The sequence below is a fragment of the Oreochromis niloticus genome, linkage group LG7, assembly GCF_001858045.2.
Source record: "Oreochromis niloticus isolate F11D_XX linkage group LG7, O_niloticus_UMD_NMBU, whole genome shotgun sequence".
NCBI classification, from domain to species: Eukaryota; Metazoa; Chordata; class Actinopteri; order Cichliformes; family Cichlidae; genus Oreochromis; species Oreochromis niloticus.
In genome coordinates, this window is record NC_031972.2 from 33,668,226 (window position 1) to 33,695,907 (window position 27,682).

At 38.4% G+C, this 27,682-nt stretch overlaps 2 protein-coding genes across 3 annotated transcripts; both read left to right on the plus strand.

Moving 5' to 3' along the window:
* The first annotated feature begins 495 nt into the window (after positions 1-495).
* LOC102078798 (uncharacterized) lies at positions 496-7,908 on the plus strand. Its single transcript, XM_005470518.2, has 3 exons — positions 496-645; positions 756-913; positions 3,589-7,908. Exons 2-3 carry the CDS (start codon positions 777-779, stop codon positions 6,326-6,328), a joined length of 2,877 nt encoding a protein of 958 aa, XP_005470575.1. The 5' UTR covers positions 496-645; positions 756-776; the 3' UTR covers positions 6,329-7,908.
* A 3,080-nt stretch (positions 7,909-10,988) lies between these two features.
* Positions 10,989-23,851, plus strand: LOC100710212 (trichohyalin). Of its 2 annotated transcripts, XM_019361333.1 has the most exons (7): positions 10,989-11,227; positions 13,985-14,110; positions 15,941-16,082; positions 16,644-17,091; positions 17,373-17,615; positions 17,733-17,980; positions 19,874-23,851. In XM_019361333.1, the coding sequence occupies exons 3-7, from the start codon at positions 15,949-15,951 to the stop codon at positions 21,894-21,896; spliced, it is 3,096 nt and encodes a 1,031-aa protein (XP_019216878.1). In that variant the 5' UTR covers positions 10,989-11,227; positions 13,985-14,110; positions 15,941-15,948; the 3' UTR covers positions 21,897-23,851. The 2 variants fall into 2 exon arrangements, with proteins under 2 accessions (XP_019216878.1, XP_005470577.1); XM_005470520.3 differs by lacking the exon at positions 13,985-14,110.
* The last annotated feature ends 3,831 nt before the right edge of the window (positions 23,852-27,682 follow it).

Here is a 27,682-nt window from a genome sequence, read left to right on the forward strand (position 1 = left end):
TTCTTCTAACCCAGCCATGTCATGGATGAAAAATGGTCACAGTGAGGAGTGCCACTCATGTTGTGCAAAATGCAATAACTGGCCAAATATATCAAACAATCTTTCCTGCCCAAGCAACATAGTAAGGGCACTGTCCATATCTGTTGCTCTTCGTAAGTTCTAACAATGGTAAACATGACTGCAGCATTGATGTTTTTTAAAAATTGTGTTCAGCCAAAATTGAGAAGTTTAAAAAATCAGTTAACTACTGACTGCAACAGGGCCAGTTTATGGAGCTACAGCCAAGCCAAGTTGATCTACAAGAAGCAATCGGATAAAGGACGCTTTTCTAGTAAATAGACAAGAATATTATCACAACAAATCACAAAAAATAATCAGCAAAGTAAAAAAAAAACCTTTGCCCAGCCCTACATACCTTCCCTAATCCAACTGCAGTACAGTAGGTGCTACTACAACAGTAATATTGCAGGCGTACGTGTGTAGATTATCTTGTGAGTGTGTGAGTTAGAGGCTGTTATATTTTTAGATAGGGCTGCCCCTATCTAAATGTCTAACAGGTTAATGACTCCCAGACTGACAGTATATATAGCAGCAGAGCTGTTGGCAGTGTCACCACCCTGGTCACTCAGATTATCACCACTCAAGGTACAGCTCCTTGATCTCTGCAGGATGTGAGAGATATTAATGGCATTCAAAAAGGAGTCAAAATACAAATCTAATACTTTTTCAAATGGTCTGTTTCTCTCTGTGTGCAGGGAGTTTGAAGCAGTTTAAAGATGTCCAGTGAGAGGAGCCCAGAGGTGGTCGGCTGCGGTGCCTCCATCATGAAGAACGTCTGGGAGATCAGAATGCGAGAGTATGAACTGAAGATAAAACTGGAGCAGGAACGGATACTGAAGAGTGCTCTGCCCTCGTAAGGGAATGCATGTGTATATGTTTTTTTGTTAATTTTATTTTATTTATGAAAGCCTTAAAAAGACAACTTTTTTTACTTATTTGAGTCAAGAGCACGGTAAATTTTACCTTCTGACAGCCCTAAAGTATAAGAGTGTTACAGAACTTACTGTCTAAATCTCTCAGAATATCAGTTACTTCTGATAAAGCAGAACAAGTCATTTTGATGTGCAAGTCTTACAAAGGTGAGCTGGTTTCTATATGACTTTTTGTTGCACTTATTTGCACTTCCATTTTTTCGTTTGGCTTATGTCCAATTCAGTAACATGAGCCCAAGTCTTAAAATGTCTTAAAATGGTTTAAACTGGATTTTTATTAACTTGTAACATTTTTTATTTCTCTAAATACGAGATTGGCTGTCACAGTGTACTGTACATGTTTTTGCACTAACTCTTTCTTTCAGTGACACCTAGATTCTCTTCATCTCTAATACACAAGAAAATCCAGAGTTCTGGTGAAAGTTATAGAGGAAAGAAAAGCTTTATAGATGATAATGCTGAAAGACTGACAAATTATTGAAATTAAAAGTGTTTCTTATGCCTAAAATCTGCTTTCATAAAATGAACATAAAATATCAGGGATGATAATAATAAAAATAATAAAAAACTAGAAATTATAGTGTGTCCTACAAGTAGAATTTGATCCATCACGAGACTAAAAGGTCAACAGTTAACCCTGATATCAGAGCTAAGAGAGGAGGTACATGTGCTAGAATGCACTGGATGTCATGACACTTTGGGTAGCTCAGGCAGCTGAACTGATTTATTGGGATGTGTAATGAATACCTGAACAAAGTGACACAAATTACAGTTGGCACTCAACACTGAAAGAGAGAAGGTCAGGGAGAAGTTACTGTACATTAAACATAAAAATGAAGAGACTTTAAACCAGCGGTCCCCAACCTTTTTTGCCTCACGGACCGGTTTATGCCCGACAATATTTTCACGGACCGGCCTTTAAGGTGTCGCGGATAAATACAACAAAATAAAACTAGTACCGGTACCGAAAAAAAGAAGATTTATTCATAACACACGTGAAAAGACCCAGGAAAACCGAGTTAACGATAAAAACGATAACAAAATAACGCTGAAAACCGATAAAAACCCTGAAAACCATACATTTCACACCTGAGCCTCAACTCTCGCGGCCCGGTACCAAACGACTCACGGACCGGTACCGGTCCGAGGCCCGGGGGTTAGGGACCGCTGCTTTAAACCACAAAAAAGCACAGAGGTTTCTTAATTTCCTGAACCAGGAAAATCAGATTCTGTTCTATTTCTGTCTATGAATTTCCTACTCTCGCTATATTCATCAAAGTGCATTTGAATTCAGTGTTTAGCAGTATTTAGATCTAATATTCTTATAAAACAAATACCTTAAAGTCAAAAGCCAAGGTGTGACTGTAACTTCAATACTCTTTGAGAAGCATAGGGCTTCAGCAGTTTGTCCTGACTTTCTGTGGTCTCTGTTTTTTTTTATTTGTTTTTTTAATCTCCCAAGCTAGGCCAGCACCTTTCAGTTCATCCATGAGACTTCACTTTCGTGTCATGTTGGGGCATTCTCTTTTTCGCTTCTTCTTGTGAATTCCAGTTAAACAATTTTTGAGTGACATTTGACTGGTTGCAGTGAAAGGTTCAGAGTAGAGTTGAATATCGGGAGCTTGGTTTTAACATAGCTCTGCATCTCCAGACAGGTCGCAGGATTGTCAAGGCTTGCTGAGGTTTCTTGATTCTGGCTGTGCCCTTCTCTGTATCTCGTTAAATGCTTATTTTTCTTCATGTAAGGTGAATTCATTCGTATTTTCCATTGCTTGTCCATCAACCCAATAGCTCCTCTTGTTTGTTGAGATCTCCAGGACTTTCTTGTTCTAATGGATGATTTTAAGGTGTAAGCACAGTAAAATCTCTCTGAACCCATCAACTTTAAGAAGTGCAAGGTCATCTGCAAAGTCATGGTCCTCCTGCCTGCTAGGCAGCATAATGATATCATAGAATCAGTATAGATAAAACGATATAGATGAAAATACAGACAAAAATCTTCAGGGGCCTAAGCCAAACCTGTGTGTTAATTTTAGTTGCTCCTCTCCTGATTATGTAAGAGGGGTTTCCAAATAAAGACAGACTTTGTACATTACAGTGACAGAGACAAGGTAAAGGAACATAAACATAAAATAAATTATGGTGAGCTGATTCATAATGAATACCTGAGTTTTTGTAAAACCCGCTGCAGAAGTTTTTAAACTGGATTTAAAGGTGGTGAAAATTCTCCGGTTGTCAAGATGAATATTATATGAAGTCTTTTGTAAGAAAAAAAAAAGGCAATTATTCCTGTATTTATGTCCATGTTTATGTAGTTGGAAAAGTTGAGTGAGACTAAAAATATTCTGTCCTGAACAAATTGGTGCCTGATGAAAGCAATTTTTCAGAAAATTCTTCATTTTAATAATGAAAGTTATTGAAAGTTCAAAATGTAATTTTACTTTATGAACAACATTAGCTGTATCACGTGATAATCACTTAAAGTTGTAAAAATTCAAGTGCAAGAACAAAATAATCATCATGGGCTTATTGTTTACATTAAATTGTGATGATTGTTATAGGTTATGCATTTTTTCTTCTATGTGTGTTTCTACAGAATTAACCAGGACTGGGCAAATCGAATGGTTGCTAAACCGGTAGGATACAAAAGGGTGGAAAGGAAAATTAAACCACCTGAGGCTCAGATAGACAACAATGTCTGGAAGAGCAAACAGCCCCAGCTTCCTCGTACTCTTCCTCATGTCACAGGCTCAGGTCCACTCAGCAGACCAAGAAGCCACAGCAAAGGCCTCTCTACTGCGGTTCCCAACCTTAAAGACAAAAAGGGTCAGGACAAAAAAATAAATAGGCTGGAATTACTCATGTTCATAACTCAAACTCAACCTTCCACTTTGGTGTGGGGGAAGTCATGGAAGTACAACAAATCCTTGCGATCACCAACAGAGAGCGCCATAGACTGGGGCCAGTGCTGGATGTTTGCAACCCAGCAACCTTGCTCTGAAACTGGGAAACCATGGTCAAATGAGCCAAATGTGATGAATCCACAGAACCTTAATGTCTGGATAAAACCTGACAATGGGAAGATGGATTCACAGCAGCTAAATTTGAGTCTTCCCATTGAAGATTGGCAGATGTCCTGGAAAAAATCTGATCCATGCAGCAAAGAAGATACAAATGGAGAGAATATCCCCAAATCTGGATTTTTCACATTGCTGCTTGAGACTTATCACCACAATGAAGTCGTGCACTCATCAGAATGGAGTGAGTCATGGAGATCAACCAAGTCAGCAATTCAGCAGGATCCAATCAGTGTTCTAGATGATGGTATATTGAATGAGTGTGTTGCTAAGAAGCAAGACAACAATCAAGAGATAAGCTCCAAGTGGGAAGAATGTTGGAGGCTTGTAAATCACCATAGCTGCAAAAAATCTGAGGTGCCTCAACACCAAAAATCTCAGAGTCCAGAGTGGGCAAACTCATGGCGAGTAGCTAAGGTGGTCATTAACAAGTCTCAGAATTCAAATCCCATTTTGAGAAAAGACGATGACTTTAATGACCACAACCAACACAAAGAGCCCTGTTTCCACAAAATCATGCCTATGTCAGATGCGCATAAAGACAGCCATCTATACTTGCAGCATTGCAAAGAATTTAATGGAGTCTCTGAGTGGAGCAAGTCATGGCAGGTAACCAAAAACAACTCAGAACCATGTGAGGAAATAGAGAAAGTCCTTAAGACTTTGCCACCAAGGGCAGAAACTGCTTTGGAGTCGCAGTTGTTGGACAACAACCCTAAGGTGCATTTTTCAACTTCAGAAGAAGCAGATTTACAGTATGAGCACCTGAAACACAACATAATATATCAGCCAAAGAGAGAATTCAGCCAGTCTAAGTTATTTCTTCTGAAATATTTAGAAAAAAAATTGCCTTTCTCAGAATTGATTGACTCTTGGAGGACAATAAAGCATAGAAACAGGTTGGAGAGAAGAAGACTGAGGATAAACTTACCCAGCTCTTTCAAAGATTCACAAAAGGGGGGTTACATGAAGCCAGCTGTTGCAGAGTGGAATGACTCATGGAAGTTTACATGCCAGCCCTTGTACCAAGTGGCTGACCTGTGGCAGCAGGGTTGGTCCACCCCAGCTCAAAACCGTGTAGCTCAAGCAAAGTACCAGAGCCACATTGTACTTATGGCATTCCCTAGTAGTGAGGGAACTAGGGAGTGGAGTTTGAAGGAATCGTGGAAGTTCTCAAGAAACCAGAATCGATCAGATCCTGGACAGAAAAAGGTGCAAATCCACCAAGGAAATGGTACTTCTCACAATCCTGACAAATCATGGACACAAGGGAGACATGTCACTGCAATTTCAGACTGGGAGGCATCCTGGATGGTCTCAGAGACTCAGTTGCATCATGATAAACCCTCCTTAACTCAGTGGAGAGAAGCCTGGAAGTGGTCGATGTACCACACACACTGGACTGAATCAATGGCTAGAGAGAACTGGGTGAATGAATCATTGGAAATCGAACACCTAAAGATGAAGACTTCCATGGAAAGAATCAAAGCTAAAATGAGCTGGTCTTTTGACAGCCAGACTTTCAGGGAAGGATACCCTGAGAAAGATTGGAGCCCTTCATGGAAAGTTGCATCTCTTTTCAGTCATCAGCCAAGTCATTTTGGATCTTCAGAAATAGTTAGGCAAAGTATAAGCAACACTATTCAACAGCAACATGCCAGTGCACGCGAGCATGGATGCAAGTGGGGAAAGTCATTCAGACTTGCCAACCCAATGCCACAAGTGCAAAAATCCTGGCTGGAGTCCCCTTCTAACCATTGTCAGTATACAGTCGAATGGTCAAGAGAAAAGAAAACACAAAATAATATCAGAAAGATGTGTGACAACAATACACCAAACTACAGCCTTTGGAGAAACTCCCATGAGTTTCTGCAGAGTGCCAAGGTGCATAACAAAGAGAAAAGAAAGCTAAAGGGAACCAGTGACCCAAGGGTCATCATAACAAAAACAGCCAAAACAAGAAGGCATTTGTACTCCAACAATGACAAGGACAAACAATTAGAAAAGAAGTGGGCAGGATGCCACCTCTTGGGCAAAACCCAACCACGTTCAAGGAAAGGTAGTTCTGAAAAAAAGCTAAATCCTGAGGATAAAACCAATGAAAAGTTCCTTGAAGAGTGGGAAGAATCTTGGAGATTCTTGGTTAGGCCTGATAGTTTGAAAAAGCAGATGTCCTTCAAGTCGCTGTCAGGTTGGAATGAATCCTGGAAGTTCCTAGTTCCACCATACAAACCTCTCAATGGCCTGAAAGCAAAATAAGTAGAACATGACTATGTAGTTCATCAGATTTGTGAATCTCTGTCTTTCAGATTATATGCAAACCCTTAACTAACAAGCTAATAGCTAGCTAATTTTCGGTAAGCTAATTTTTATAAATTGGCCTCTAGAAAGAAATTTACACATTTTTCCCTTTTTGTATAAAGAGCTTCACAACAAAAATACTAAAAATAAATGATGAGTTATTGTATTGTCAGTTTCACAAGGAGAGGAAGGGACTCTTGGTCTTTTTCACAAGTAGCTTAAAAAGGCTGGACAAAATGTTTGATTGGCATTGCACACTTTTTCCAATCATTAGGACACAAAGGCAAAGGTTAATTTTAGCATATGTATTTTTTTAATTTCAGTGGCTAAAAGTCTTGTTAAAGTGCGCTAAAGCATTCCCCTAACATATTCTGGCTACTGTAAGAGCTGAACCAATTAATTTCTGGTATGCACAATCAAAACTAGTATTTATGATTGAGGAAAAACAGAGTAAGTGAAGTTGTACGTGAAGTTTGAATTGTTGAGGAAGGAATTGTAGTGGCTGGACAAAGATACATGAAAGTGCTTGGTAGTGTTTATGAAAGTGAATATAATGTCAAAAAGGGTATTTCAATTGAAGGAGTAAAAAATTAGTTTCATGAATTTCTGCACCGTGGTACAAAAACTACTATAATTATGAATATCATGTTCACTTGTACGTTAGTGGCTAAAAGGAACTTCAGATCTGGTTTCAGACATTAAATGTTTGTGCATCACAGTTTCATAATTCCTTCACTTAATTTCCTGCATTCATTGTTGTTATAGGACATGATATTTATGTTTAATACTGATATTGGTGCACATTAAATAAAAGAATGTTTGTTTTTATTAAAATCCTGTATCTTGGCTTGAAGGGCAGTGCTAAATATAAGGTCAGTTTTTAAAATGCATAGTCTTCACACTTTGGTCCAAATGTCAAAGTTAGAACATCAGAAAAAGTACCATAAAATTGGACCCCTAAGTCACTCTTATACCTGTATTTCAGCTCATTTGGTTCAAACCAAGGGGGAAAATGATTTACTCTTTCTCTACGCATTTTGCTGATTGTTTTCTTAATAGCAGTTGATATTTGAGAAGTAAAGCTTTGTAGTTAAAATTAACAGAGACACTGTTGCTATTTTAAAAACAACCTGGTTTAAATAATGGGTCAGATACATGTCACGCTTATGCATCTGACCTCTTCAGTGCCAGGGAAACAGAAAATCTGGATGTTTACGAAGTACATGTTTTGGAAATATATAAGTTCATAATAGCATCTGCTGAGGCAATTCACTTATTACACTGCCATGCTTATAAAAGTAGCAGGCTCACTGAGAACACCTAGTGGACAGGATCAACATGAAACAAGTTTAGAGTTTTAATGCTGTCAGACACATTTAGTGCTTCCCCTGATTAAAAGTATATAAGCATGAAAATATAAATTTGTTGCTATTATTACATTGAGGCTATTATTTTGTTTGCTTTGAAGGTTTTTTGTGTTGTTTTTGAATTATGTACCTGTACTACAATACAGATGGTACAGCAATAAATAAAGTTATGATTATTCTTGCTAATGGTTGTCTTGATATATTTCTTGAGACTACTTTGCTGTAACACGCTCTATTATTAAAGGGTTACTTTGGTGATAAAACTTGAGGACTGTTATTATAATCATTTAATGAGATTATAGTCAGAATTAGTCATTTTCTAATAATATCTCAATGCCAACATGAAAGTTATTAAACTAGATAAAATTATCTGCAGCACAATCAACACTATCAGCTAATTTTCTTGCTCTCTCACCAACAAACAGTTCACTGTCACAGATTATATTGTAATCTTATTCGTTATTGGTAAGAACAGGTAGCTGTCTGGAGAGAGTACATTTCTAATATCCCCTTTTCATTACCTGCTCAGCATCGAGACTAGATGAGGAACAAATTGAAGCCTTTAGCAGCTAAAAACTTTGGTATCGAGATGAGCGGTGAGTATGAGAAAGTCGGCATGGATCCTGTGAAGACCTTTGTTATTTCAACAAACTTAGACTTTGACGTGAGCTGTGAGGGCCGACACTAACTAAGGTTAGCAGATCACTTGGTGGCAGATAGTGGTGAATGCTGGTCTTAAATACTCACCCGGACCATAACAGCACAGCTCTACTGAAGTGAACTGAAGTGACTGGAACATCTGAATTCAACGATTTCAACGGGTGAGTGAATACGTTTGACACTATAGAGTAAAACACTTTTAAAGAATTTGTTGCATTTGTTGCCAGGTCAGACTTGAAAAGGATATTTTTTAATAACAAGGACTTTATTTACTTTATTAACAAGGATTAATAAAATTAGCTAAGGTCGTATTAATTAAATGACACCACAGAGTGTTGTTGTTTTTTTTTTTTGATGATCTCTTCAAAACCTGGCAAAAAACTTATGAGTGTGAAAAAAATACACATGTGTAACCACCCACATGTTCTGCCATTTAGTTGCCTTACAAACTAACACAATAAAGCAGCAGTAATCTTAGCAAACAACTTTATTAAATAAACATTTGATTTGAATCAAGAAATGCTGTATACGCAGCAGTTATAACTTAGTGAAGACTCCTTCACATTAAATCAATTTTTGTTGTAGAAATCGTGTTAAAGCCTGTTTGTCTGGTCTGCAGATTGTGTTGACCTGCTGTAGTTTTCTGTCATCAGCAGCAGGATGATCCGAGGATCCCATTACAGGTGCAGTGGACTCCTGCTGCTGTCTGACCTCACTGAAACCTGACCCGAGAGCAGCAGCAATACCTGGTCTGTAGCTTCAGTATGTATAGAGAGTTCAGTAAGATGTTTAGGAAGTATATGGTCACATGAGCAGACCAGCAAACAAGTCATTGGACAGTTCTGGTGATGCCATCAGTCTTTATATGTCAACAGTGTATTTTGTTGAGTCACACTACACGGCACTGAGCCTTGCAGCCTTATTTCAGTCATCTCAGGTAGCCTTGAAGTATAAATAGTTGTTTACAAAGCTTTATTAGTCCAAACCACAGGACGTTTCCCATAAATAATGAAGAAATTAGATGTTGTGGACTCTATAATGTTTTCACCAAGTTAGTAACTGGAAATGTGCTAACATCACTAGAAATAAATCACACAATAAACACAATAAACCACTAAATCTAAATGTCACAGAAAAGGTGAGGTGTGTGGACAGCATGAACAAATCAAGCCCCATCTGAGTATATGTTAAATATTGAAACCTCCCAAATATTTCACAGGAATTGGCCTCAAAAACCATAAAAGGTGAATGTAGACAATGTTAAGTCACCCATCCACCTTAGAAAGCCCAGGTTTTCATGACCAAAGGTCAGGCACTTTACCTAAGTAAAGTTTGGCTGCTAGCAAACTTGTCTCCAAACATGGCAACTACTGTCCAGACAGTACTGAAATTATGAAAACACACACCAAAAATGAATAATGTAAAAAAAAAAAATTGTGAAAAACCGCATCTGTTGAAATGTGTTGACTGTGTGCTGACAGTGGCAAGGCACATCTTTTAATTTGAAGAGATCAATGTTCTGTTGCTGGTTTGCTACAGGCAACTGTAGCAATTTAGTACCAATCACAAGGATGTTTTTGGTGACGTACCCTCTTTATGACTGATTCTATCTAGCAAGAGCCAGGAACCACTCACCAACCAGCTGGAAAGAGTAAATTTTTCTCAGTTTATCGGTGGTTTCCAGATGGTTACCTACCGGTCTGAGGCCTTTGCAGAGATGAGACAATCATTACCTTTAGGCCTCAAGCATGAGCTGTGAAAAGGTTTGTCACTTCACTGTTGTTATGAAGCAGGAAGCACTCCACAGAAACCTTTTTTATCAGGTTGTACACTTGTTTATTTCTTTTGTAAAGTTGAACATTTTAATGTGGGACCCTTGGTGAAACTCCTGTATTGCCTTTATTTTTTAGTTGCAGCCAACAAACTGCTATTGTGGAGGAAACTGGAAACTTTTCCCACTTAGCAGCTTTTAAATTAATTGGGTACCATGAAGGAGGTTGCCCTTTTCTTCTTTTTCAGAGTGTCCCTTTCCCAAACATCTGGTTGGATTACACAGGCTAATGGCACAGTTTCCTTCAGCTTTCATTCCCACAAGCTTCACACTTTTTGAAAGCTAGAACCAATTTTGTAAACCAGGACAGTTTCACTTCCAAGTACTCCAACTGTCAGGAAGACAGTTAACCCAGCTTTTCCCACAGGAGCCTGGATGCCTGCAATCTGATATGGAGAGGTGTTTCAGACTCTTTGTGCTGATTGGCTGACTGCCAATCAGCACTGACTGACTGAGAAATCTCTGGAGGAGGAGCGACGGCTTGGATCCTTGTAATAGTAAATGTGCATGTTACAGCTGATTTAAAAACCATTTGGTTTGTGATTGGTTTACACTTGCAAGCAGCTGTCCTGTTTGTCTATGCAGCTGCACCTGTTAATTAAAAATCCATTTAGATTGTGCACAATTCATGTCACTTCTCTGCATTTCCATGCAGCCGGCTGCTCCTGTCCTGTTTCTCGTTGCCTCACCCTGAAAACTAAATTTAGAGCTCTGGATCTGTTAGCGTATGATGTAAAAATAGCAAAGAAGGGAAGCCTTCTCACCACAGAGCAGAGACACAGGACACACTGAGTGTACGCTGGTAAAAGTTAAAAGCAGAAACGGACTAAAAACAGAAAGAGAGTAAGACAGAAACCTCTGGAGCTGTTGTAAAGTGTAGAGGCAGACAGGCGCGCACACAGACAGTCAGTAGTGAACACAAACTGTGGTCCACGTTAATGCAGAGTTACATGTAAGAAGGAATGTAAATAAAACAACTGAGACACAGAAAGATTTCAGGTAAGTTCGAATTGTTATTTTTATTTTTACATTTACTGACCTTCCTGTATGTTGTAATGAATTGGTTACTCATATAAGTCATTTCAATTAGATTGTTGAAGAAAAAATGCTACAGATACAGAATGAAGAAAGCTACATTACACGTCTGTGTGCATCTGTAAGCTAGGGCTAGACTATAACACAGAAGCTCAAGGCTCAAAAACTGCTAGAAGAATAAAACACTTATATCTTGGACATGTCAGTGGTCACGTTTCACTATGGGTAATGTAGGCTCCCAGGGTTAACTGCTTGGACTGTCAAGTCTTACAGTAACAAAAGGATTACATTAATAAAAGCAAAACTTAAAAGACACTTTTAACCCTCTCAGGTCTACATCACCATCCGTGATGACCCAAACCTGAACTCTAACCCTGGACAGTCAGATTTTGTAATTAAAATTTGTTTTTCATGTTCTCTCAGGTCTCATCAATTAGGGAACATAGAGAACAACGATTTTCACAAACATTAAAAACCTTTCCACAATAGCCTGTTTACTTTTCTCTAAAATGTTGGATAGGATTAGCACCTGATGACTTAGACCTCAGAGAAATCACTTCCACCCATTCACAGAAAAACTGTAATAAATGCAATATTTGAAAGACCTTATTGCTGCATATTTTACATATGCTTAAATTAAAAGCCAACATTATCCATTAATAAATTAATATTGCTGAATGCAAAAACAAAAGGCAACTTTGGTCAGACGTTCATCTAATCTTTAACTGCTAGCCCAGGAGCTCTGAATGTCTGTCCAAGGTTTATTCTTATTTCCTTTTTTTATTAACTTTTCTGATTCCTGTACTTCGCTTCAGTAAAGCAACATCTTTTATCAGGTACAGAATATGAGAGAAGTTTGCCTTCAGGGCTTTTGAAGACATTGTGAAAGTGTTTATTAGCACCATTACGAAGCATGTGTCATGGTGCTTTGGTTTTGTGTTTTTGAACTTGGATTCTTTTTTTAATGAACTTAAGTTTTGGTTTGTTTGGTTAGTGTTTGGATTTTTGGTTTCTTTTGATCTCTTTTGTGAGTTTTAATTGATGTGATATTAAGTCTTTTTTCCATTTTTTACTTTATGGTTATTATAGTATAGAGTTTAAGTTATTGTCATATCTTTTCTTCTGATTTATGTACTGAGCAGTTGTAGTACCGTGTTAATACCTTTGTCCCCCTGTGTTATTTTCTCACTGATATGTCTGTGTTAGTTCTTTGTTGGTTATTTCCTGTTTTACTTTGAAAGTTCTTTATGTGGCCTTGTGTCATATTTATTTCCTGTATAGCTTCCCCCTGTTTCCCTGATTCTCTTCGCCTGTTGATGGTTGCTTTTTTTATGCTCCCTCCTGTTTCTTGTGGTGTAATTAGTCCACCGTTCATGTTTGCTGTTTTAGGTTCTCTCTTATGCTGTAATTTTTACAATTCTGTGTGATTTTTTTGTTTTTCTGAATTTCTCTATCATTACCCTTTAGTCCTAGTTTATAATTGACTTTTTATCAGCCATTAAAGCTCACTTCTTGGTATGGGGCGACCATGGCTCAGGGGATTGGGAAGCTGATCTGTAACCGGAAGGCTGCCGGTTCGATCCCCCTGCTCTGTCTGTCCTGGTCGTTGTGTCCTTGGGCAAGACACTTACCCTACCGCCTACTGGTGTTGGCCAGAGGGGCCGATGGCGCGATATGGCAGCCTCGCTTCTGTCAGTCTGTCCCAGGGCAGCTGTGGCTACAACTGTAGCTTGCCTTCACCAGTGAATGTGAGAGTGAATGAATAGTACAATTGTAAAGCGCTTTGGGTGCCTAGAAAAGCGCTATATAAATGCAATCCATTATTATTATCATTTGTCCTGCCTTTGGGTCCTCATATTTGCGCTCCACCACTTGTGGCATGATTACTTTTCTAACCAAGTAATTTTGTTGCCAAAACCTAAACGTTCAACACAAAAGTTCATTTAGAACAGGAGCACTTAGAAACCTGTGTGTTCTCGTACCACCACATCCTCCAACCTACAAAGAAAAATGAAAACTGTTAACTACTTTCCCAGACTCCGAGGAGAGGATCGATAACAGTTTTAGCTTTATGTGTCAAATATAAAGAGAAAGATGCATCTTTAGCCTAGCTTATCACAGCTGATACTTGCAAACTGGGATATGTTTGGAAAGGTTTTATTTCATTTATATATTTAACCCTTCCAGGCCTGTAGTCATTTCTTTTCTTGAAATTATTGTCATTTGATTCTTGTTAAGTGTCCAATGGGGAAATCCTCTGCACTGAGGTGGTGAAGAAGATGTGAGGTCATTTTCTAATTTTAGGTCATCGTTAGTCTGTTAAGTATGCTCATTTATTTACACAGACACTGCTAAGTCCAGAGTCAGTTTTCCAGACAGACAAAGATTAAAGTCGGGGACTTTTCTGAGTTCACTGTACCTCTGACTCTTGTGGTCCATATAATTATAGTTTAGCAAAGTATCATACACATATACTGTGTATAATTTGACTCATTATCTATAGAAGATTTTGAGAATCTTCATTTTATTTAAATAGTGAAAGCCTCTCACTATTTTTGAATCATAATAGTACAAACCATTGACTGACAGCAAAGGTATTAACATATAACATTTTTCAGATTAAAATGAAGAAACTGACTTTATTATTATGTTTAAATGACACAGAATCGCCATCTTTCCTGAATCAGTGCTGTGATGTTTTGTTGTTTTCGCTCCTTGAAGATGAGATGAGTTTAATTTTAGAGCATCGGTGGTGGTCTGGTGTCACAGTTACATGAGCCAGTATTCAACAAGACGCTGCACTGAGAACTGGACCAAAGCTGGGCTCATAACTGTGTTGAATTATCGGTATGTATCTAAGAGGAGACGAGGTGGTGATTACTTTTTAAGTACCAATTTAAAGTGTCGCGACTGTTTCATATTGAATAACGTTTCTGAATTCAATACGGAATGAAACCCTGTTTATCTAGATAAGCTCAGTGGTGTATTAGTAACTTAATTTACTAGTTACTCAAAACTGGAAACATATTTTGAAAATCCATACAGAGAAAACAAGGTAAAGAATGGACATTTGGTGTGTTGTGTTTATAGGCTGCAAATGTTATGTTACATTTGTGTGTTGTATTGTGTTTGTGTACTGTGGGGATTGTGATAATCTTCTGAATAGGTTCACTACTTCATAGTTTAGTTCATGTCTTTGAAATTATTGTGGTATAACTTGGGAAAACAGTAAAGTGTGAGATTAATCAGCCAAACTGAAAAACCAAACTAAACTTCAAGGAATACAGTCAAGGTAGACAATATGACATCTGAAACCAAGAAATAAAAATCTGGAAAGGATATTTAAAGGATATTTCAATAATTAAAATGTTGTAATGAGTAACCAAATGATGCTCCATAGTGGAGTCGTTCACCTTACACTCCAAAGAGCTCCACTTTGAGACCAGATAGAAACCTGTGCCTCAGTATGTTGCAAGACCCCACAAGAAAGTTAATAAAAATAATCTATGTAAAAATGTTCATTTTGAGGCGCATTGTTCCAAGAACGTGCAGCATATGTCTTATTATTTTTTCCTGCAATTTTGAATAACTAATGATACTTAAAGTCAGAAGTAGCCCATGATGTATTTTCAAGAGGAGTAAAAGAATCAGCAGATTTCTGGTGATTCTTTACAAGCACAACAAAAAAGCCCCATTTTCAACACAGGAGCCTTTGCAAGAGACAAAACCTTTACAGGAACTCAGTCAACTCTCTGCATCAGTTTCCAGTGGATGAATCAGGGTCTAAATGAGGAATACAGACATCCAATTCCAGTCTGGCTTTTACACGTTCTTCCTGCCACTGTCACATTAATGTTATTATAAAATCTTTATTTTAACAGCTAGTCTCATTGAAATTTAGATCTATTTTTAGAGACGTGTACAAAAACGTGTCCAAATATTGAGACAATCAGCTACATAATAAAACCGCACATTAAAATTGATCACAAATCAAGAAAAACATATACAAGAGTAGTTTCAGATAGACAAATATGACCCTTTAAAATGTGTTAGGGTCTAAACAGTTGATCATGAGAAACAAGATTTGTTTCTATACAACAACTCCAATCTTTATCCTTTTCGTTATTAATTTTCTTAAATGATGTTCCACTTTTTTTACATTTTCTCATGGCAGGTGCGCCACAAATGTCATTTCAAATCAATGAGTTTATAAAGCCATCTAACAAGTCTTCATCTATGCAGGTTTACTAACCTTTGTGATTGTGCAGCAGCTGTTTTGTGTCCACTATAGAGGAAAGTCAACGCACTTACAAAAACTCCATATGATTATTTTCACAACTGTGATAGTAAAACACTAAATTAACTACCTAATGTGATTTATTTTATATGGGTAATGGCTATAAATAGCTGAAGATAGTGATGGCAAATTCTTGAAAAATAAAGGAAAAATAAAGGTGTCCCAAATCTTGCTGCCTAATTAAGAAACCCTTCAAAAGCCAAAAAGCTGAAACCACTGTCAAGCCTATAGTTCAGGAGTTTTGGGTTACATTTGGTCTCCGAGCTGGCCTTAAGAATCTGAGATTGGACCCTAATGAGGTTTCTGTCATTTGGAAGAAAAAAAACAAACTGAGGGCTTCTGATTGTTGTTTTATTTTTATTTTTTTTAACATCTCTCAGGTAGCAAGATGTTGTCAACAAAGGGGGAGCAGAGAACATTCAGCAATGGGCGTCTGAGAGACCAGTGGGAGAAGAGAGCCCAGAGCATCGCCAACGAGAACAAAAAAGAGGAAGAGTGGAAGCAGAAAAGTTCCATCAATCTGTGAGAATAAACATTTGTGGGGGGGTTTCTGTACACCGTAAAGAAAATTGTAAAATTTGAAAATACAGCTATAAAGATTTTCAGATAAAACATTTTTAGCATTTTTTCCCAATTTATCATCACATTATTTTACCAATTCCTGAATCACCCCCAACATTCAAAGACAACAGTAAAATCAAACTTTAATTGTCAACAGATCAGTTTACTTTAAAAAGCTGAATAATCTCTAATAATTCAGTTTACAGAAAAAGCTTTTCCAAAGTTCTTTACCACATTTAACTGGTCCCAAAGTGATAACTTAAATCAGCTCAAACTTGCTTATGGAACTTGGGCTGACTTGAAAAGACACACAAGTTTGTTTCTGGTTGAACATTTTTAAAAAGTAAGTTTTACATGAAATACATTTTAATTTTCATAAATCATTTAATTAATAATTTGAGACCAGCCTGTAATCACCATCCAGGAGGTTTGCTGCTTGGTCCACAGCTGATGAATGTTTCTGTACCTAAGATTCTGTGTACATGTACACTGAGTCAACTTATTTTTTCTTTTGATTTGCAGGCTCTTCTCAAAATGGAACTATCACTGGCTTGTTGCTAATGGAGACAAGATGAAAGATGGCATAAGTGAGTTTAGGAGGGTCACGAGCAGTGCAGCTGAAGCAGAAAAAAACAAGCCCAGAATTCGATTCAAAGTTGTCCCTCCTCCTCCTCCCAAACCCAAAACCGACCCTCCTCCTCCACCTCCTCCGAGAAGTTCAGCGTCACCCAGACTTCGAAGGCAAAAGCGCAAAGTAGAGGTTGATGCATTTCGGATCTGCTGGAAGGACTCCTGGATGAGCTTGAAGCCACCAAAGTATCTTTTTTTGAGAGCCCAAGAGTTGCAAACTAGATTTCTAGGGTTCACAACCATAGAGCTGACTAAGAACACCGAGTACAAAGCAAAGGGGAGCGGACTGGAGGGTGAATGGATGTTTCCTATGCATAAGTGGAATCAATCTTGGAAACAGGTACAAACACTGAAATTTTTGGGGTCTGGGACATGTTTTGGGTAAAGTCCTGACTACACGACGTAGCTTAATAGAAGGAACTTCCAAGGTGCCATACATGGAAAAGCACCTAAAACACTGAAACAAGGGCAGAAAAAAGTGAACAAAATAAATCTTTAAATATCCTTCAAGGGACAAGTCAGTCACCTGATCTTAATCAAACAGGGTGTGCTGTTCAATTAATGACCTGTTCAGATTTTGTAGATAAAATTGCAGTGATATCTTGTTTTTCTTGTTTCCAGGTGAAGAGTCCAGCCCAGTTGGAGCTTTCTGAGGCAAAACAGTTTCATTGGGATATTCTATTTGAAAGAGAGAATGTTTGTAAGGTTGATATAGAAACGTATTCTCTTCCTGTTTGGGCTGGCACCTGGAAGATCATGAACTTTCCTTTCAGGCAGGAGAAAAAGGACTGGGATCATCTCTGGCCTGATTACCAACAAAAACTAAGCAACAACTTTGATCAAGTACAACAACTAGAGGAGGAGGTGGGGATCATTACAATGACTGTTGTATCATTGATTTCTGCTCTTTATGGTTTGGCCACATGCTACATACACTTTTTAATATTTTTATTACCACTCTGTGTTTGAATGGTCAAACAGGATGAACCCTTTGACTGGGAGGATTCATGGAAAATGTCTGGAGCAGAATTTGAAACAGAAGAGTTCACAGATGATGAGACGCAAAGTGAGAGTTCCTTCAGTGCAGACACTGAAGTTATGATGACTATAACTGATGTGTGCGTGCCAGGATGGAGCAAATCCTGGCTACTTTCAGCAGCTCCTCCAGAGGAAGGTGAAGAACGCCAGAAAAGCTGGAGCACGTGCTGGGGATACAAGCAGCAGCTCAGGTGAGTTACCACTGTGTTCTGAACCTGATAGTAAACATAAAAAGGCTATATTTGTAATAAGAGTTATGTAGACTACTTATCTTGTCTTATGATAAGGCAACTTGATATTTTGTAAAAAGGTTTGAAAGCTTTTGTTCACTAATAAATGAACAGGTCATTTAAAAACAATTTTGTATTTACTCAGGTTATCTTTGTCAACTATTACAAAGCAAAGCAAAAACAAAACCAACCAACCAAACAAACAAATAAATAATAAATCAGCAGTGTTTGTACAGAGAAGCTAGACACCCAAACAGAAACAAAACAGCTACAAGACCCATCTCTCTGTTGTGGTGTTGCATCTCTTTTTGGTTGTTTTTGTGATCTTACCAAAGATGGACCTGATGGGCAAATCAGTTCACATGTCTTCAGATTCAATTCAGTTTTATTTAGTGCCAAATCACAAAACAGGTCCCCTCAAGTAGTTTTTTGTTACAATATAGTCCCTACAACAATACATCATCAGCACATCATGGCAACAGTGGGAAAGAACAACTGCCCTTTAAATAGAAGGAACCTCCAGCAGAACTAGGCTCAGGGAGGGGCGGACATCTGCTGTGACCGGTTGGGGTGAGAGAAGGAAGACAGGATAACAGACATGCTGTGGAAGAGAGACAGAGATTAATAACAAGTGTGATTTGATGCAGAGAGGTCTATTAACACATGTTGAGTGAGAAAGGTGACTGGAAAGGAAAAACTGAATGCATTACGGGAATCCCCGGGCAGCCTACGTCTATTGCAGCATAACTAAGGGAGGTTTCAGGGTCACCTGATCCAGCACTAACTATATGCTTTAGCATAAAAGGAAAGTTTTAAGCCTAATCTTGAAAGTAGAGATAGTGTCTGTCTCCTGAATCCAAACTGGAAGCTGGTTCCACAGAAGAGGGGCCTGAAAACTGAAGGCTCTGCCTCCCATTCAACTTTGAAATACTCTAGGAATAACGATCAGTGTTGGTCAGGTTACTTGAAAATAGTAATTAGTTACTAATTACTGATTACTTCTCCAAGAAAGTAATCCCGTTTCTTTACTGATTACTTATTTTCAAAAGTAATTAGTTACTTTACTACTTATTTTTTAAAAGCATGATACACAACCTGAATATGTAATAAAACAATAAACCTTTCAGCCCAATTCTATTTTTTATGCATAATCCATCATATAAAATTTAATCAAATGGAAAAGTCTTTCTTTAAAAATTGTTTTATTAGTTTTAATCTTTTAACTATGCACATTGCATATAATTAAATTTTTGCTTGATGCAACAGTCTTTGACTTGAAGAATTTGTTTAACATTTAAACTTATTTTCTGCATATTCCAGCATATAAAATAAAAATAATGTTTTTTGTTTACGCTCAATCTTTCAAATAGATGCAAGTAAAACAAAGCAAAAAATAATAAGTCCTGTCGCTCCTAAATCTATTTTCACCTGGAGTGGGTCGAGTGGAGGTTTGCCCAGTGCCATAGTGGCCATGTCAGTGGGGCATCTGGGGATTTCTTGCTTGCTCAGATTTGAAGTTTAATTTTTCGCTGTAGAAAGACATTTTCTTCCCACGCAGAGTGTACAGTGGACGCTAATGTTTTGTCATTTCTTACTTCCAAGCTTAAACACTGCATGGTCGTACTCTCTCCCGCACTCCATATTATCCATTGTTGATCTACACACGTCTGTTGCTGCCATGGATGTCGCACGCTCGTACGTCAATGTCATGAGTCATTGTCATGACATTGTCATGTCATTAAGATAAGATGGGGCCTGAATCCCACGTGGTTTACTATTTCTACTGTCAGTATTATATTTCTGTGTAAAGTTTTTCTTTATGTTCATTGAACCAAACCATGATTTCATCCACAGGTGGTGCAAAGCTTCTGTGAACTCCAATCATCAACACAGTGCCATGCTGGAGAGAAAACGCAAAGCTACAAACTTCCTCTTGACATCAGAGTTGGACGAGGGGATGAGAGACAGCACTGAGTGGATGGATGCCTGGAAGGCTCCAAGAGGATGGTTTAAGGTAGAGGAGGAGGAAACAGAGGAGGAGGAGGAAGCAGAGGAAATATATGACACAGGGGAGGAGGAGGATGAAGGAGTGGATAATGAGGATGGAGATATGGATGAGGAAGACGAGGATGGAAATCTGGATGGTGTGGAGGAGGATGAAGGAGTTGCAGAGGAGGAAGCTTTCAACAAAAATAATGTAGACAAAAAACTAGAAGAGGAAGGGAAAATAGAAATAGTTATAGAAACAGAAGAAAAAGACCTTAACAAGAAGTCTGAAAATGATGAGGATGATGAGGAAGAAGATGAAGGAGTGGATGAAAATGATGAGGAGGAGGAAGAGGAAGAAGAGTATGAAGATACTGACAACAAGAAGGAGGGAGAGGAAGAAGACAATGAAGAGGAACAGGATGAAGATGGTGGAAGGGAGGATGGAAACAAAAAAGCCAATCAAAAAGATGGCAATGAAACAGATGATGAGGAGGAGGAGGAAGAAGAGGAGGAGGTGGAAGACGGGGATGAAAAAATTGAGGTAGAGAAGCAGGAAAAAGATAACACAAATCAAAATGATCAGGGTGAAGTAGAAGAGGAAGAGCAGGACAGTGAATTAAATGAACATGAAAAGGATGACAAAGTGGAAAAGCTAAATGAGGAAGGCACAGACGAAGAAGAGGAAGTGAATGCAGAAATAAAGGAAGAAGAGGAGGAGGAAGACATAGAAGATGAGGAAGAGGAGAACAAGAATGGCATAAATAAAGAGAAAGAAAACCATGATGGTGGCAGGGATGAAGATGCAGAGGTAGATGAGGAAGACGAGGAAGATGAGGATTATAATAACAATGAGGATGAAACAAATTTATGTGAGAAAGAAAAATACAAAGAGATGGACAAGAAAGATGAAGGTGAAGAAGAAAACGAAGAAGAAAAAGGGGGAGAAGAGGAAGAAGAAGAAGAAGAAGAAGAAGAAGAGAAAGAAGAAGAAGAGGAAGAGGAAAAAGGAGAAGAGAAAGAAGAAGAAGAAGAGGAGGAAGAAAAAGAAGACAGAGAAGATGGTGGGGATGTAAAAAATAAAGCAGAAGGAAATAAGAGTAGTAGGGTTAATGTAGATCAGGAGGAAGATGAAAAAGATGAAGATGAAGACAAAGCTGATGAAGATGAAGAAGAGGATGATGTGCAAAAGAATGAAGGCAATGAAGTAGATAGTGAGGATAACGAAGAAGAGAAAGAAGCAGACGACGACCAGGAGAGTGATGAGGATGGTAAAGACAAAGAGGAGAATGAAAATGTTGACATGGAGGAAAGTGGTGTAATATCTGAGAAAGATGAAGAAGAAATGAAAGAGAATGACAAAAAAGCTGACCATCACAAGGATGAGGAAGAGGAGGCGGAGGATGAAGAGGAGGAGGCTGGTGAGAAAGAAAATGAAGCAGAGGTTATAGTCGGGAAAAACACAGAAGAAGAAAAGAAGGTGAAGAAGTCACAGAAACAAATGAAATATAAGCCCGTTGTCCCACTCCATCTGCAGTTCCACAAACTGAATGCCTGCTTTCCCTCCTGGAAGCAATCATGGATGGTGGCAGTAGCTCACAGAGGAGGTTATGATGGTGAGGATGAGGATTATGAAGCGGGCGAGGAATCGGAGTTGAGAGCTTGGAAGGATTCATGGAGGATTTGTCGCTATAGGAAGCCAGATGATGATGACGTGGTGTGTTTCTCTATGGAGCACCGGAGTCAGCGGTATATGGGACTGACGCATGAAAAAGACGGCATGCCAAAGAGTGAGTGGACTCTGAGCTGGAAAATGAACAAAGAAAAAGATGAAGATGAAGAGGAAGAAGGAGAGGAAGAAGGAGAGGAAGAAGAAGAAGAGGAAAGTTAAAATTTTCTGAGAGGGGAAATTAGAAGGGCTGGATGGTATTTATACCTGATATGAACTAAATGTGCCAAAAGCTGGGACTGTCATGTCTTATTTCAGACGCTGAACAGAGATGCATTTAATCCAAACGTCTGTTCTGCATGTTCAGGTTTAGGCTACGCTACTGGAAACCTGCAAAAACATGTTCATTTCAACTGTTGATGCCATCAACAACCTCACATGCCCAGAAGGAAGTTGCTAATACAGTTAGCCATTTATGTGTTTACTTTGGGACAGATTTGAAAACTATTGATGAGTCGTGATTTTTTTTTCTTTCTTTCTTTAAAAAGCTTCAGAGAATTTATGCTTCTTATATAGTTTGGTGCTGTTTTGTGAGCCTCCTTGCTTGCCTGAATGTCAACAATCGAAAGTACAAAGTTAGCATGACAATTAATAGTAGCTATGTGATCTAGCCAGCTCTCAGTCAGTAAAAACAATAGCATTAACATAAGCCCGGAAATCCACAGTTCATTATCAGTGGCTTTCAGCAAGAGTTCTCCAGGTTTTCTGAAGGTCTTTGAGAGGTTTTTCTTTTCAGTCATTTTCAGTCCATTCCTTTTCCTTCCCATTTTCAGAGAAATAATTTTTTGTTGAGTATTTGTTAAGCATGAGCCACTTAACACTGGCCTAACTCAATGGATAAAACAGTGTAGCCTATACATAGCAAAGAACCTGTTTTAAAGCATTATTTTACTAGCAGTCTGTTACAAAGACACATAAATCATAAAACCCATGAAATAGTATTTCTGCATGAACAAAGAGCTATTAATTGAAAACTTGGCGTAAATTGAGTGAGATGCATCTGGCTTTTGATTCATCTGCTGCTTCCCAAAGTCACATCAGAAATGGTCTCAGTGGAAAGGTGGCTGTCGAGAAGCCATTCATACAGAGGGGAGCCAGGGAGAAAGACTGAGGAGTGCCAAATTACACAAGTACTGGACTGAAAATGCACTTTTTAGTTAATAGCTGCATCATTTAAGGAAATGAGTGTTGGCTCAAGACTTCAGCACAAAGCTGCATATTCTTGCCATGTAATGTTTGACTAATATATGCTATCAAATGCCTTGGAGTGGTTGAAAGGAAGATAAAGTGCTTGACAGCTTAAGAAGAATGTAGCAAAGGAGCCAAAAGCCAGTTGGCCTCTTTACTCTCAGCATTCAATGCTAAGTTTAAAAACTATAATACTTTTGGTTGTGCTAGCCATTGCCATGACATTTGGTTTCCTTCTAGACCCATTTATAATTAATCATCCTAAAATTATAGCAATTAATTTGATAAGTACACTCAGGGAGCATATCCTCCACAAAGGCCAACGTAAATTTCACAGTTAAAAAAAAAAGTTATCCAGATAAAAAGCATAAAATGTTATAGGTTCTTCACTGGCTGATGCTCCACAGTATCATTTGATTAAACTTTATAAAATTCTCGTCTTTGACTCGAGAAATTTAATATTAAAAATGATAATGCACAAGGAAGTGTCCTGCTGTAAGATTACAATATTATTATTTTCACGTTTACAGTTGTAGCTGCTTTTTCATCCTCTGTTACTAAATGTCTGCTAACTGCCTTCCACTGCTAGACTGTTTGTGCCATTAAATAGCAAAGCTCTGAGGGTGATAAAGATGTACAGTTTACCCCACATCAAAACATAAAAATCAATGTTGATCAAATCTTGATCTAATGGCTGTAATTGGTTAACACGATTTACTGACAGGGTAAAATATGAAGCACTTTAAGAGAGATGACTGAGGTTTCTCTGATTTCTAACGTAAGAAAATGTCATATTGGGGTTGTTGGATGGAAGAGGCTGTGCAGAGATCAGTCTTAAACGTTTATATGATGATGTGCGTCTTTACTGCATTGTTTTATGATACAGTAAAGATCAAACTGCAACTTTTATTAAAGTTATAAACTGTGAATTTTCAGACAAAAACTGCGTGTTTGTTTTCACAGATTTATTCACACTTAATGGTACTACATAGGCACATTTTCAGTATTGTAGTTTATTCCTAAGCGTGAGCGGTCAAGACTGATGTCAGTCTGGTTCCTGTGATCAGATCAGTGTATGCTCAAACAGAGAACAAAATCAATTTATCGAATGTGTTTGGAAACCTTTGCTCTGACTTGTGACGGTACAAGAAATAACAAAGGCACAAACCCAGGTTGAAAAAAACACTCGTCTACTTTCAGGTCTGTGCTAACTGTATTTTATAAAGCAGCCACTAGAGGGAGATGTTGTTCTACCTCCATGAGGTACCTTAGACTCCTAATAGTGTCTGGCTCGCCTCTGAAGTCTGCACAGGCCCAGCAGACAGTGCACAGAACACACCAGTGAAAGTGGAAAAGATAAATAAGGATAAATAATGTAGCGCTTAACATAATATTAGAAGGAAGTGATAAATAATGAAGTCAATTTGGAGTAATAAGTAAAATCTGTATCACTTATTAGACTGCTGGTCAGTCTGGAATGGGTAAAATGGATAAAAGACTCTCTGAGACTCATATTAAACCTATAAATCACTTTCCATGAATGGCCATTATTATCTCAAATAGAGACCAAATACTGTGAAACCGCCACAAGTGCAGTTTACAAAAAGGGTGACCAATAATTCAGTGCTCTATTTTCTCTCCGGCTCCACACCAGGAGATGGCTTCCACTGCGTCTCTTCATCATTATATAATGATAAACTTGTAGCCTGCAAAGTCTCTCGCTTCCCCTCCGAGTCTCCCTGCAGTTTGTGAGCTTTCACATGCAGATTTCTTGTAGTGTTCAGATCAGGGCTTCCCCTCCTGCTGCTGACTCTCCTGCTGTGTATTAGCATGAGATCAGTCTGCATTGTGATGCTGCGCAGATTACAAAATACCCATTTCCACCTCTGATTGCCCCTCTGTCCTCAAAGTAGAGACAGATTAACAGAGGTGAGTGGAGTGGGGGTGGGGCAGAGTTGTAGTACTGGTTTGGATAGTTTGGTTACTTCATCTGTGACCAGTAGAACCAAAAAAGATGCCTTATCTAATCTATGTGGCATTCATTATTAGTAAATATTAGGAGTTTAGCTTTCATTATAATGACATTTGACTTGTAAATGGAAAAAATGGCATTTTGTATTTATTAGGAGAACACAGAAGAAATTGTTAGGTTATAAATAAAGTGAAATGAAGAAACTATATGAACTTGCTGAAAGTTGACCAAAAACTCAAAATCGGCTGCTCACGCTAGCTGGGATGCCAGCTGTCATTGCGCATGACAACTGATTTGTAGCTTTGTGGTCTGTGAGGTGACTGCTACTAGGAGGTCATTCAAATGAACTCGTTCTGCATTGTTTACAGTCTGCCTGTTAGCTTCTAATGCTAATACAGGCAACAAACTGAGCTTTTCTACTGCTGCTTTGCAAGTTAGATTTGAGTCCAGGAAATGTCTTTAAATTTAAACCTCCCCAACACAAAAAACAAGTGATAATATATAAAAATTAATTACTTCTTGCGTGCTGTTATTTTTCTTACTGTGTCAGTGTTGGTGAGTGTGGTGGACTGGCCACATTATTGTGTTGTTAAATGACTGCACACATAACAATTTCTGGAAAAACAATTGAAAAATCTTTACTTTATCTTAGTCTCAAGCAATAAAGGCAACATGTGCAGTTAATATGTAAAGGAAAATCATTCGTAACTAATATGTGGATGGAAAAAACATCTTATTTTATCAACCGAGAAGCTTCTTTAGTTCTGAGCTGAAGAAGCTTCTCTGATGAGAGGTGAAACATCTCCAAGAAAGTTAAAGAAGTCCAGACGCTTTTCTTCCCGAGCTCCTTGCACTACGATGACCTGGATGACTGAGAACCATCACAGACATCTTATTTTATCCTTAAAAAATATAAATGAAACCTGATGTCTGGTCTGATCAGATCAGAAGGTATCTGGGAGAAAAAGCCCACACGTTGAGTTTTACCATGTCTGGACATCCATATTTCTTCACTTTCTGGCTCTGATGGACTTGTTTTGGACCTGAGTTACAGCCAGACTCATCATCATTTTCAAACTGCCTGATTACATACCATAGCCGGTCACCTTGTGCAGGTGACCCATGTACTGAAGATTAGAGTCCTGGGTTTGAGTCCGCCCCAGACCATTTCCTGTGTGATCTTAGAAGGTGGGAAAGAAAAGCGACAGGACTTCTTTAAGTTTCGTGAAGATGTTTCACCTCTCATCAGAGCTCCTTAGATTACCATGACCTGAATGACAGAGAACCTTCACATTTTCTGTGTCATTCGCCCTCCCACTCTCTCCCCACCCTGCTGTCTGCACTGTCCCATCCAGTCAAGGCAAAAAGCCTCATGTTCTGAAAACTCAACCACTTCCATATCTTCTTCTCTTCTAAAATCACTGAGGTTCTCTAAATGGAGATTTTTTTCACCATCTTGATCGATAAGGAGCAACACATGCTATGTGTTTATTGTGCCTCAGGCCCAATGTGCAGCTGGAGAGAGCAGACACATTTGGGATACTTTTGGCATTTGTTGCTCCATTAAGTTGGTGGCAAACATTTTGTGATCTAAGCGTGGACAAATATTAATAGAGTAAACTTAATACCAGTTCCAACAGGTGCTGTATGGAACATGTAATGCCCAAATATCATGAAAGTCCTGATTCTGGCTCATATAAGGTGAGCCTGTGACCCCTGAGACAGCGCTGCCACTCAGGGTGGTAAAGGTGGCTGGTAACAGATATGCAGATGCGGGCTGCATGTGAACCAGACATTCAATGTTATTTGGACCACTGCACACTCTACACAAGGTTTATCAGGATGTTTTACATTCATTCACAGTCTGATGACTACTTATCATTTTTCAGTGATGTAAAGAAATGACATAAAAAGCTATAAATTCATAAAAACAAACTGAGCAGTGAAAAAACACGGTGTGCAGAACTTAGAGCCACGTGACTCTGAGGTTGCTGTTTACACTCTCACTGAATACCCCTCACCCACCGGGTATTGAAACCATTCAGCACAATGCAAGCAGAGTTTTTGTGAAGAAATCAGAACATCTGTTTAAGCATTTACCCCTGGATAAATAAATGGTTCATGACAAATAATACAGTCATTCTTTGCAATTAAATTTAATGCTGCAATTTTGGTTTTTGGGCATCTATGGAGTGGTTTTAAGTTGTTTTATTTTGTACATTTACCAAATCACATTTAGAGAACCTGGAATTATTTACCAAATTATTTAGAAAACCCATAAAATAAAGCTTATTAAAAAGGTATTTTACTCCCAAAAATCAGCGGCTGAAAGTTAAGTATCTTACTATACCAAGAACAGATTTCTATATGTTTTCTATATGTTTGTTTCTGCTTAAGAAACTGTGATACAGAAGTGTGTGTGTGTGTGTGTGTGTGTGTGTGCGCGTGTGTGTGTGTGTGTGTGTGTGTGTGTGTGTGTGTGCGCGTGTGTGTGTGCGCGCGCGCATGTAAAACACAGAAAGCAAAGTTTCTTGTTGTGCACTGAAGAAAGTTTCAGTTAAGGTGGATTTCCTTTCAGGAGCAGGGTCATTAACAAGTGAAGGTGAGGTTAATATGCATATTTACAGGGTGAGAGAGTGGGGGATGTCAGCGAGAGGGGTGGGGGAAACAAAGAAAGAAAGAAGGCCTGTGAAGTTTTATATGAGCAAAGAACTGAATCCACTGAACCACAGACGGTTAAAAGTACTTTGATCTTTAATTCTTTAATGGCTCAATGTCAGCTTCCCCA

Excerpts from the sequence above, each read along its gene's own strand:
- LOC100710212 (XM_019361333.1), top strand. The coding sequence starts at position 15,949 with ATGTTGTCAACAAAGGGGGAGCAGAGAACATTCAGCAATGGGCGTCTG. Across the intron at positions 16,083-16,643 it reads CAGAAAAGTTCCATCAATCT|GCTCTTCTCAAAATGGAACT; the intron begins GTGAGAATAAAC and ends TTTGATTTGCAG. Across the intron at positions 17,616-17,732 it reads TACAACAACTAGAGGAGGAG|GATGAACCCTTTGACTGGGA; the intron begins GTGGGGATCATT and ends ATGGTCAAACAG.
- LOC102078798 (XM_005470518.2), top strand. The coding sequence starts at position 777 with ATGTCCAGTGAGAGGAGCCCAGAGGTGGTCGGCTGCGGTGCCTCCATC. Across the intron at positions 914-3,588 it reads CTGAAGAGTGCTCTGCCCTC|AATTAACCAGGACTGGGCAA; the intron begins GTAAGGGAATGC and ends GTGTTTCTACAG.